The sequence below is a fragment of the Protopterus annectens genome, chromosome 1.part0, assembly GCF_019279795.1.
Source record: "Protopterus annectens isolate FY-2018-M chromosome 1.part0, PAN1.0, whole genome shotgun sequence".
Taxonomy (NCBI): domain Eukaryota; kingdom Metazoa; phylum Chordata; order Ceratodontiformes; family Protopteridae; genus Protopterus; species Protopterus annectens.
In genome coordinates, this window is record NC_056725.1 from 843,458,703 (window position 1) to 843,471,776 (window position 13,074).

Genomic DNA, 13,074 nt, shown 5'->3' on the forward strand with positions numbered 1-13,074 from the left:
GAACTTGGGAATCTTGAGGCAATGTTAAAACTGACTCTTGTACACAGACAACCCTCTCCTCCTACCACCAAACACTAATACCTGCGAGAGATGCACGTATACAGCCAATCTAGAGGCAAAGCTCTCTCCAACCAAGACTGGAACAGACAGTCATGAGGCGAAGATAACAATTCACAGCACCCCACCCATGTCATATAGAACTACTAAACCAACACCTCCTATACCCACACACAGAAACACCAAGACATATACCGAGGCTCTCAGTAAAAATCTAAATCTGCCTAGGCAACAGAGACCTCCCAAGCAGACACACAAGCAACCTCTTCCCACCAGCACATCCCAAACACATAGCCCACAAACTCGGTGTGCCACACAACCACAGCCCATAAGGCAAAACATCATACCCAACACACTAGTCATAGGTAACTCTATAGTCAGGCACATTGACATCCCACTCACCAGGATGGACAAAGAGATGTTTACCATCAGCTGCTTGTCGGGCGCCAGAATCCGCCACATAACGCATGCACTCAGGTCACTACAAAGCAAGTACAAATATGACTCTGTCACTGTACATGTTGGTGTGAATGACCTGAGATGTACCTCCCTGGACTACACGAAAAGAGACATGGAAGAACTCTCTGATCTTGTAGCCCAGGCAGGTATGACCCTAACTCTGAGTAGCATCCTGACTTCACCAAGAATGATACCACAGTACAAGGATAAAATTATCAACTTCAACAATTGGCTAAGCTTCTGGTGTCATTCAAAGGGGATCCAGTATCTTAATGCCTGGGATGACATGCTTGAAAGACCATGATGCTTCACCAAAGATGGCCTGCACCTGTCACACCTGGGATTCCGGATATTGGCCAAGGCTCTTGCCGCTCCCATAGTGCCTTTGTAGGCAAGGGTTAAAAGACAAACCCTTCACCGTAAGAACTACAAGTGACAAAAAACTGAGGGCAATGCTGCTCAGTGCCAGGAGTCTAAACCTGCACTCACTCGAGGCACTCCTCAAACTGGAGAACATCGATATCTGTGCATTGATTGAGACCTGGTTCAAGGCTGCTGAGAGCACCCCAGCACTACCAGGTTATAATTCATACCACATGTTTCGGCCACAAAACCCGGACCGAAACACTAAGGGCGGAGGTGTGTCCATATTTATCAAGGATAACCACATCTCCAGGCTAGTTGCACAACACAATATCTCTGAGATCATCCAAGTGCAACTAACCCTGGGCAAAAATGCATTCCAAATTGTAGCTTGTTATAGATCTCCCACCATGACCCAGGATCCACACTCCTCGTTCCTGGAAACAGTGGAAAAAATGAGGGTCCAACCAAATACCATAATAATGGGTGATTTCAATTACCCGAACAAAAACTGGGAAACCTACTCTTGTACTAATCTCCTTGCTCAACGATTCCTGGAATTTATAAACTCTAATGCCTTGGATCTGCTTGTCAACACCCCCACCAGGGGCAACAATATTCTGGACCTGGTCATTACCAACATGGGTGACTGGTGCTCAACTCCCGAGATCAACACCTCGCTGATTAGATCAGACCATAAACTAATCACCTTAGATATCCACATCTTGACCCCACCCCCACACAAGGAAACCACAGTAAACCATTTCTCCAAAGCGAACTTCATGCTACTCAAAACAGAAATGGCTAACTTTGCGATGCCTCTGCAGATGGATAATACAGTCATGACTGCTGAATCCTATACAAAAGCACTCTATAAACACCTGCATGAGTGCATGGAGTGTGCTATCCCTAACAAAGTCAAGACGCTATCCTCTAAAACAAGGAAGCCAATCTGGTGGTCCCCTGCCATTAACAAACTCTACAACAGAAGGAAGAAACTGCTACAAAAGAGAGTAAAAACCCATGAATAGAGGACCTTCCTGATAAGCCTCAGTAAGAAGCTACGATCCCTCATAAAATCCTCCAACGTGAATTTTGAAAAAAAAAAACTGCCATGGATTCCAAAGACAACCACAAGGCATTCTTTAGCTATGTCAAGAATCTCCATGGCAACACCCAGATCTGCATGGAGCTACAGCAGAACGGCACAAAATATACAGAGCCAACTGATATTGCCAACATCTTGGCAAATAAGTTCAGTGCTAACTTTACTTCTCTCTCACCCCCCAAAGGGTCTATAACTATACCCAATGATTGTAGAGCACTGTTAATCACAAACACACAGGTAAAAATGGCACTCTCTAAAGCCAAAATCACAGCATCCATGGGACCAGACAACATCTCAGGCTGTGTCTTACATGAACTCCAAAATGAACTAACCCCCACCTAAACTCCATGTTCAATCACAGCCTCACCACAGGTTATGTCTCCACTGAATGGCGCACAGCAATGGTTATCCCACTCCACAAAGGGAAGCCACCACAGACCCCGGGAACTATTGGCCTATTAGTCTGACAAGCCTGGTCTGCAAGGCCATGGAGCATATCATCATGGAACTCATAAACAAAGACAATGGTAACCTCCAAACTTTGGATACTACCCAATTTGGATTTGTAAAGGGTCGATCTTGTCTCCTAAACCTGGTAGACTTCTTTGAAACAGTTACCAAGGCCATAGATGAAGGCAAGGTGGTTCACACAGCCTACCTGGACCTTGCTAAAGCCTTCGATACTATCCCCCATTCAGGAATCATAGATAAACTCACCAACCTTAACATAAACCCTTACGTCACGAGATGGGTAGCGAACTGGCTCACGGATAGAACCCACATGGAGAGAGTTGCAGACTCCAGACCTGACTCCAAACCAGTGACAAGTGGAGTGCCCCAGTGTTCAGTCTTGGGACATCTCCTGTTCGGTATATACTTCTCTGAAGTGCAAGCGAACACTGAGGGTCTATGGCTAACCAAGTTTGCAGATAACTGCAAACTAGGTGCCATAATTGATTCTCCTACCAACATAGACATCCTGCAAAAGGACCTCACCACTACAGATACCTGGTGCCAAAACCATGGCCTCAAACTAAATGGCAAAAAGTGCATTGTCATCCCCTTTGGTAAAAACATGGCACCCATGAATTACCAAATAGGGGGAAGTCCACTTAACACAGAAAGTGTGATAATAGACCTTGGGACCTAAGTGAATAGTAACCTCTCCTTTGACAATCACATAGCCACAGTGGTCAGAAAATATTTCTATGTGGCCCACCTAATCACAAAAGGGTTTGCATCTAGAAAAAAGGAAGTCATTGTCTCCCTCTACTCATCACCTATCAGACCCCTCATTGAGTACAATGCCCCATTTGGGATGTACTGCACAACACACCTGCAACAACTGAGCCCCAAGTACCCTCACCAAGGATTGCTGCTGGCAAACAACAGCTGTTCTATGCCGACCGGCTCAAGAAACTCCAACTCTACTCAGTCGCATACCGCTCACTCCGAGGAGATCTCTGTCTGACATACAAAGCTATGTTAAACCCAGAATTAATGGACATGCTCCACTAAAAAAAATCCCAATCACCCCAAGCTACACGCTCTAGGGACCTAAACCTCACCACATCAATAAATAGGACATGCTGGAGGGATAGATTCTTGACCCAGAGACTTCCAATGCTCTGGAACAAAATTCCCATCTACATCAAGCAGAGCTCATCATTGGCACTCTTCAAGAAAGACCTTGATGAGTGGATGGCTCTGCTCAATAGAGGGGCAGGAATTTAATCTACATGGGTGGTGAAAGTTAAGGCAATTTTGGCTAGGCTTACTTATGCCCTAGGGCTGATAGCCTAGTAACTACCTATGAACCTGAACAAAGGCAGGTTACTAAGCATCAAAGGCAGAGTTCTGGAGGACAATGTGAATCCCTGGTAGTCAGATCTGAACATGAACTGGGTGACTAGGTATGGTGCAAACCGAGACAATATCTGTAGGAACCATATCAAGGAGATTAGAACATCTAGTATGGGAAGGGGAGACTTGGATTAGGAAGTTGGTATTAATAAAGGTTAGGAGTCACTGTGCATATGTAATGGTGATAGCATGACTGCTACCTAGAAGATGGATAGTTAAAATCTCCCAAGATCACTGTATTAGGTATAATATTTTAAAGAATCTTAAATGGTTGAGGCAAGTATCATGGTTAGGAGTGACTCTAATTAGAATTACTATGGCAACTGATTTGTTTTTAGACATTATAATTACTAAGCATTCAAGGTTATTATGGTGAATTTCTATTAGGTAACAAGACTGTTGATTAAAACTGACATTCCCTAACTACTGCTGGTAGATGCAACAAATAAAAGGCACTAAATCCAGGTAAAGTGGTGTTTTCATTACACTGAAAATGAGTTTTTCTAATTATACAGATATCTGTGTTAAAGGGTCAAGAAGGCATCTAGGTCGGCCATTTTCACATCTTTTTTGGAACTTCAACTTTACCATATCTGTCTTGCACAAATGTCTATGATTTCTTATAAAACTTGTATAGTGCTTTCCCATCTTTGCCACAGACAACACAGGAGCATGGTAAACTGCTTTACTGATCACTTCAGCTTCAGGCTGTGCTCTTTCCCATAGCTTTTGTATTCTTACTCTGTCTCAAGCCTATATATATCTGGCAGTCTTTTCTAGATTATATCACAGTGGTATTTCTGTCTGTGCCAATTTCTTTCTAGCACTTAATTTACTCTCCACCAATTATTAGGCAATAAATTAAATGCATATTAAGTAGGTAGTATACTTTTTAACTTTCTGTCCATCAACAACTAAGTGAGAGATTAAGCTCCCCACGAAGAAGAATTCATATTTTCCAACAATGCAAGATGTCCAGTTTATACAGTCTTTGCTACTATACTTTCTCATAAGATTCTTCTCTCTCTAGTGGCTCTTTCTTCTTATCCCAGTTTACTGCAAGCTACTGTTGTAGTAGACATTATATGTTTGAATTCATATTCTTCTTGACTTTGTACTGTGGACCACTGTCTAAATACAACAAAATCTGGACCACTGTCTCAAAAATGTAAGAGTCCATTAATCACATCTGCACTAGTAATAGCCTGTATGACTAATTTGGAGAACTAGGAATAAATCTCCATTTATTTGAGAGACACAGCTTCTTTGAACAAGAAGAAATAAGCACCCACTCTGCTTCATGTATGATCTTGTACTGGGTATGCAAGCATCTCTTCCTTTGGACTGCTGTTATGCTATGAGTTGCAGATACCACAATTCTACAATATGTGCACTATATAAGTTGAAATAATACAATATAGCTCTTGTTATGGTTTTGTAATTTATCGTCCCCAAATGTGTAAATCAAGCACCATGTCAAGCATTTGTCTTCTCAGTTCACCAGGCACCATGATTTTGTAGGGTTCCTATCATATAATCGAAGAAACAATCCTTCGAATGTGTCTTGATAGAACTTGAAAGCAAGAAACAACAAAATAGCGAAACGGCATATAAGCGATTGAAAGAAATCGCTTGGCCGCCTCCGTTAATTTGCCATTTTCCTCACTGTAGTGCGATCTCGGACTTGGTGCATTTAAGTAGGACGGTGTGGGTGGCTGTAATGTTTTGAAGTTTTTATTCATTGATTTATTTTTGTGGAACAGAGATTTCTGTTCTGAGTGTTCTGGATTGTAACCTTTTGCTGACATAGGGTCGATAAATCAGCGTTTGATTTTTTAATCATTTGCTGATTTAATATAGACCATATTTTGTAGCTTTTGAACAATAAACCCATGACCCAATTTCTTTCTTACTTGAAAAACAGTAAGACTAAATTTTGATAAGGCTAAATAAACTCTATAAACAGTCTATCCCTTATCTCATAATTTCTTGCATCACAAATTATTTTCTCTTATTAATGAATCATGCAACTCACTAAATTCACAGACTTTGTTCTTCGGCATAGTGACATAAGAATCTATGGTCTTGGTATGACTTTGTGCGCCTGTACTAATAAATGCTAAACAAATGGCAAGTTCTTCTGGGCTTAAAATAATTCCTGAACTTCTGTCTATGTGCTGATATTTACGTATCTCTGGTCTTCAAAAAAGTAAGTGTTAAATTTCAAATCTAGTTTGCTGGTGACACTTAGGAATATATGACACTGTAACTTTCAAGCTTCTCAGCTTATACACTCAGAGTGATTACATTTCTGGATCCAAAATGTATTTATTTATATATATGTGCGTGTGTATGTATATATATATATATATATATATATATATATATATATATATATATATATATATATATATATATATATATATATATATATATATATATATATAAAATGTAACTTCTTTGCAACTTTAATGTTGTTCTACTGGGAAGTATACCAATGTAATTCCAAAAGCGCAAACACTTGAAAAAATATTTATTAATTTCTGCAGTTACATTCGTCAGTGCTGGCACCATGTAACATCAGGGAAATAACAAACATTTGTTCTGAATATATGTTTTAGCTTCTATAGCTTCACTGTGGTGTGTATTCAGATTGAATTCCCTTGAATATGTACTACATAACATGCGGATTATGGCGGGTTGCTCATCAGCATTTAACCTACATACATACTCCATGCTTTAGCCAACAGGCTGTCCAATCGATAAAGAAAAAAGACATTAAACACCTTGCCTGCTCACTAACCTAATGTAAAGGAAGTTGTTTACCTACCATTGGGAAGCTTAGCTTCTGGATGATCTCTCTGTAATCTTCATTTCTTTCTTTGATTTGGGAATGACCAGCTGTAAGGTGACTGCAGACAAAACAAACGCTACTGCTGTAGAACTGGAAGCGAATTGCAACAGCCCCCTTATTTCCTGCTTTGCCACCCATTCCGGTTTTTACTGTATCCACTGCCACATCTCTGAAAAGGAAAAATCAAGGCACTTTAGTTTAATTAAGGGAAAAAAATGAGTGTCTTGGCAGTTGATCTATTAGAATCAATGACTTTATCAGTATTAAGCTGTCCATTTTGGTGTGAAGCAAGAAAGGTAGATAATCCAACTTCTTAAATGCTGTAACTAATGTTTTGAAATTCTACATTTTTATATGCTTGTCCTACTAAAATTCAAGTAAAAAGAGAATATAGCTAAGGAATTGTAGTCTAGTATTCAAAAAAAATAAATAAATAAATCCACAGCAAAGTTTGTGTGTGACACCAACAATCAGATACACATATTTGAAAATTCAATCAAAATACTTCTTAAAATGTTCAAAATAATTAATTGATTTCATTTGCAGCAATTCAAAATCATTACAGTTTTTGAATAATCAATTTGCTGTACTAGCACTACTGATATTATCCATTTCAAGATCAAATTTGTGTTGCTTACTTTATGTTTTTATATCTTAAAGTGTACAATCTGACATTCATTTGACCATGCACTCCATGCAGTTTTAATTAGAGAGATCAAGTTGCTACAAGTCTGACAGTATTCTAAAGAACATAAACAGTGCTTGCAGTCTGCCTACAACTCAAGTTCATTGGGTCATTTACAGCTTATATGACTTAAACAAATTTCTGAGAAACAGACAAAGTTTCTAGTGCTAACTATGCAGTAGCAGAGTCTGGAATTGCATCAAAAAGACAAACCATTTAAAATTGCAGAAATCTAATGTAAGTGTTCTTGAAGTAACAAAATGCTTGGCAGCCAGAAAAAAAAAATTAATAGAACAGCTTTTCTATCTACCTCTAAATGCATGTTTCATGACCAACTTTTGTCCACTAATATATATATATCTATCTATCTATCTATATATATATATATATATATATATATATATATATATATATATATATATATGTGTGTGTGTGTGTGTGTGTGTGCATATATATATATATATATATATATATATATATATATATATATATATATATATCTATAGTTTACTATCAAAAACCTGAATACACAAAAAAATGTCTGTAACATCGAACGGAAACCGCACATTCCTGAATACTAATTAGGAATAAATGCTGAATCTGTTGAACGAATTCAGCAGATTTGACATGCATGTCAAATATTGAACGTGCTGTCAGTGTAGGTGCAAATGTAAGTTAAGCTCCTACACTGGTAATCATGTTTTAGCAGGGGGGGCAAGCCCTCTGAGCTTCCCCCACTCCCCCTGCAAATTATATATTCCAACTCCGAGATCACACTACAGTGAGGAAAGGGATACATTTCCCAATCCGAACTGTACCGTGATATCTATGCATAACATAGAGTAAATATCAGCAAATGCACAGTTGCATTCGCTGATATGTACTCTCTCTCCCCCAACATTCAGCAACACAGACATCACAAACTGCCATTCGTCATGCCTGTGTTCGCCGAACCCATCATCAGCATTTTGATAATAAACTATATATATATATGGTTCTACCTGACATAGTCGAAACCACACAACACCGACAACCACATCACCGACACCACATATTCGACAGTCCATAAACACGAAACCACACATAACCGACAACGAAATAACCGACGGTACACAAACACGAAACCCCATACACTGCACACACCACAATAACAATTAAAAACAAAACACATCCCCATTCCACAAACCACACACACAACACAAGCACACCAAAATCCTTACAAGCCCACACTAAACCTTACCCTAACCCTAAGGTCCGCTCCCTAACCCTAACTCACTTAACCCACCCGCTCCCTAACCCTAACTCACTTAACCCACCCCTATCGCCTCCCTAACCCTAACTCACTTAACCCACCCCTATCCCCACAGACCGTCAATCTCCACACTTACCTGCCTCGCACCCTAACGTCCGTCACTACCGCATACTCACACAGCCTTTCCCCATGTCGGCATCCTCGGCGTTGGTGTTGTCATCCGTCGTGTCGGTCTTCTGCATTGTCGATGTTCTGCCACTTCCGCGATTCGCCGGTCTTCTTCGATGTCGATCTTCTGGAGCTCCGGATTCCGTTGTCGGTCTTCTGCGCTGTCGACGAAGTCAGGTAGAACCATATATATATATATATATACATAGCATCGAATCCCATTTTATCAAAACCAGGTGAGCAAAACCACTGTATAATGAAACTCACATAATCGAGTTCCGTTTCACCGAATATCTCCACAAACATTACCAGGACACTGCACTCACAGCATCTCCTCAACTTACAAACATAATTTACCATAAAATATACCTCTTTAAACACTTTTGCAGGGGGGCAAGCCCCCTGCACCCCCACACCCCCTGTAAATTATATATACCAACTCCAAGAGTGCACTACATTGGGGAAAGGGTAAATTTCCCGATCCCGTTGTACCGCGTTCTGCATTCAAAATGTTGAAAATCAATAATGTCTTTGTGTCATGCCATTCTGAAATGCAGGAACAATTGTTACACCTGCAGAGCGATCATCTTTAACTATTAAATCTTGTTACATGTTTTTCAGCACTACCTCTTTAAACTCAAAATGGTTTATGGGAACTTCTATTTGTTTTGTTTTTTTATTTGTTTGTTTCTTATCCAGTGACTGAATGAACCATTCCATTTCTTGAAGTTACATCTTATAAAGTTTTAAAAATACATACCTCGGACCTCATTTGGAACTTTTGGTGGAGACATTTTATGAAAAGGAAATCAATAATGTGAGTTTTCGATGACCTGGTCTCGATAAAATGAGATTCAATGTTGTAGTCTTTTGATACTATGAAGTAGACCCAGCAAATGATACTGTTCAATCTCAGCCTTACTACAGGATATGTGCCCAAAGAGTGGCGTACAGTAACAGTGGTCCCTCTCCATAAAGGTGGTGTCTCAACAGATCCTGGAAACTATCGCCCCATAAGCCTGACTAGCTTGGTCTGCAAAGCTGTGGAAAGGATCATCATGGACCTCATAAATAAAGATATTGGGGTCCTACAGACACTGGATCCTACCCAGTTTGGCTTTGTTAAGGGCAGATCCTGCCTCTTAAACCTGGTTGATTTCTTTGAAACAGTCACCAAGGCCATTGACGAGGGGGAAGGTGGTCCACACAGCCTACCTGGGCCTCGCAAAATCCTTCGATACAATACCCCACTCAGGTATTATAGATAAGCTCACCAGCCTAAATATAAACCCCTATGTCACTAGATGGATTGCAAACTAGCTCAAGCACAGAACCCACATGGTTAGAATTGCTGGAGCCATGTCAGACTCCAAACCAGTCACAAGTGGTGTCCCACAAGGCTCAGTCCTGGGACCTCTCTTGTTCGGTATATATTTCTCAGAGGTACAGGCCAACACGGAAGGACTGTGGCTGACCAAGTTCGCAGATGACTGCAAACTGGGCGCCATAATCGACTCTCCAGCCGACACAAGCATCCTCCAAAAGGGCCTCATAGAAACAGACAACTGGTGCCAGAGCCATGGCCTCAAGCTAAATGCCAAAAGTGTATAGTCATCCCTTTGGCAAAAAAGTGCCCACAAATTACCACATAGGTGGTAATCCATTAAGTACAGAAGAAGTAATTAGGGACCTGGGGACCCAAGTTGATAGCAATCTCTTATTTGACAACCACGTGGCCAAAGTGGTTAGAAAAACATTTTATATAGCCCACCTAATCATGAAGGGATTCACATCTAGATCAGGGGAGGTCATCGTGCCTCTTTACTCATCCCTCATCAGGCCCATAATTGAGTACAATGCCCCTTTTGGGATGTACCTTACCAGACACCTGCAGCAACTGGAAAGACCCCAAAAGTACCTCACCAAGAGGATCAAAGGGCTCAAACAGATGCCATATGCTGCCCGGTTAAAGAAACTCCAGCTCTACTCAGTGGCATACCGCCTGTTCAGAGGCGATCTGTGCCTGACATATAAAGCCATGTCCAACGCGCTCGAAAGACTTGAACCTCAGCACTGAAATAAATAGGACATGCTGGAGGGACAGATTCATAACCCAGAGGCTCCCTTCACTCTGGAATAAAATCCCAGTCCAAGTTAGGCAGAGTCCCTCATTGACTCTCTTCAAAAGGAATCTTGATGAGTGGATGGGAGATCGTAGGTTTACCCCGGGTATCACTTCTGTGTCACTGTTAGACAGAGGCACAGTATACTAACCTCGAAAAAGGGCAGAGCAAAATAAATTTAAAATGGGTGGCGAAAGCCAAACACATTCTGGCTAGGCTTATAAATGCCCTAGGGCAGATAGCCTAGTATGAACCTATGAACCTATGAACCTATATATATATATATATATATATACACACACACACACACACACACACACACACACACACACACACACACACACACACACACACAAACACACGTGTGTGTATAAAATTAGTAACTGGAGGCCTTCAAAAAAAAGGTCTGGGGTTTTTGGTAACTTCCCAATTTAACCCTTTAATGCTGGCCCTTGATGTAACATGCTACATACATAAGTGGTCTGATCTCAACATAGCGTCAGCTAGCCTCCTATCTAGTGATGAGCACCTACCTGAAAACCAAAAGAAACAACATTGATCTAGCAACCAAAGAATTAAACAAGAGACAGAACCTATATATATGCTCAACTTACAGTGATCAACAGCAAATGATACTGACAGCAGGACCACTCACTTCAAGGAGATGGTGGTTCAAGTGATACTTGAAAGTGTACACCGAGGACCAAGTGGTTTCATCACAAATGTCCACAGTAGGAACAGTCGTGAAGCAAACACTGGAGGCAATAACTCCTCTAGTGGACAGGGCTTTAGCCCTTGCATTTGCTAAGAGTTAGATGGTCAAATGATGGCAGAAGAACAATACATTTGGCAGTCTGCTTGGAAAGTATTTCTTTGGTAGTGCAAGACCTTTCCTACCCAGAGCAAAGGAGACAAATAGCCAGTCCATCTTCTTAAGATTTGTGCATAGTCCTCAGGTTACACCTGAGCTGAAGAAATGTCCAGTGTGTGAAGAGCCAACTCTTTCCTGGTTTCTGCTGCCACAAAGAATAGTAGGAGATGAAAGGACTAGTTCAGGGAACCCTAAAAAACTATCCAGAGGGGCATCTTTTCCTTTTCTCCTCGTGAAAGGCAAGATAGCATGCTCTGAGTAGAGATGTACCTAAGTGTTGGCCAGCAGGTAAAACGTTTTACAAGAAACAAAGTTAAAAAATGCAGTAGCAGCCTCATTTTTTTTAAAAGTTACAAGGTCTTTCAGTCCAAGGACCATATGTGCCTTTCCAATACTCACCCTCAGGCTTTACTTCCCTTCTTAAGGAAGGAGAGGCCAGTTAGTCCTGGGGTAAACTTGAGAGCTTCCATCATCCTGTCATCTAACCTTAGTTTGAAGGAAGATAATAAATTGCATTAGTTATCCTGTAGAGGTAGTTTATTCCAGAGAAAGGGTGGGCAATTTGTGACAAATCTCTCTCTCTCCCTCTACTGCATTCTGTTCATCTGCTAATGAAGGTTAATATCACTGGTTCTATCAATAGCCGAACAATCTGATTTATTGAGATAAAGGTGATCAGTGACCACTGGATCTCTAACAGAGCAGTAGGTAAGCCACAGATCCCCCTCAGGACTCTGTAAGACACAAAGTACAAGGACAGGGCTTCCAGTCTCACCTGGTCATTAAAGTTCTTAAGACCATGGATCGTTTAATTACTGTACTTATTTATAAGAAATCCCTGGGAAGTTTTGGGTCTGTTGAACTATGATGTGAGATACATATTAAATGAAGTACATTCTTCAATAAATCTGATCTCTGTTGAATAAAGGGGAACAATATCTTCTTTGAATCTGGATGACATCTTCATTCCTATCAGACGAACTAAGAAAAAGATTACAGTTGCCATGTGATGATCAAATAAAAGCTAAGTGTCAACCCATGTGTCTAGGTCCCTGACAACCTTTTCACTTAGTAATATCATGCATTCTAATATTGTATGTTGTAGGCAATTTCTGTTTTATGAAAGAAATGACAACTTTTTAGCATTTGATTTAAGCCTACTTTCTGTACAGCAGTTTTTAACTAAGGTAAGCACATTTGGAAGTGTGCTGATATCTGAGGGGGTTTTATAGTTATGTTTATCGTCAAATGCAAATTTAATTAACCAGAAG

General features: G+C 40.5%; 1 protein-coding gene across 1 annotated transcript in view; it reads right to left on the reverse strand.

The window, feature by feature from the left end:
- Positions 1-13,074, reverse strand: part of SYNJ2 (synaptojanin 2) — a 1,514,156-nt gene that overhangs the window by 355,478 nt on the left and 1,145,604 nt on the right. The window contains exon 16 of the mRNA XM_044063657.1: positions 6,681-6,873. Coding sequence (XP_043919592.1) covers positions 6,681-6,873 — 193 coding nt within the window. The remainder of the gene's footprint in view (positions 1-6,680; positions 6,874-13,074) is intronic.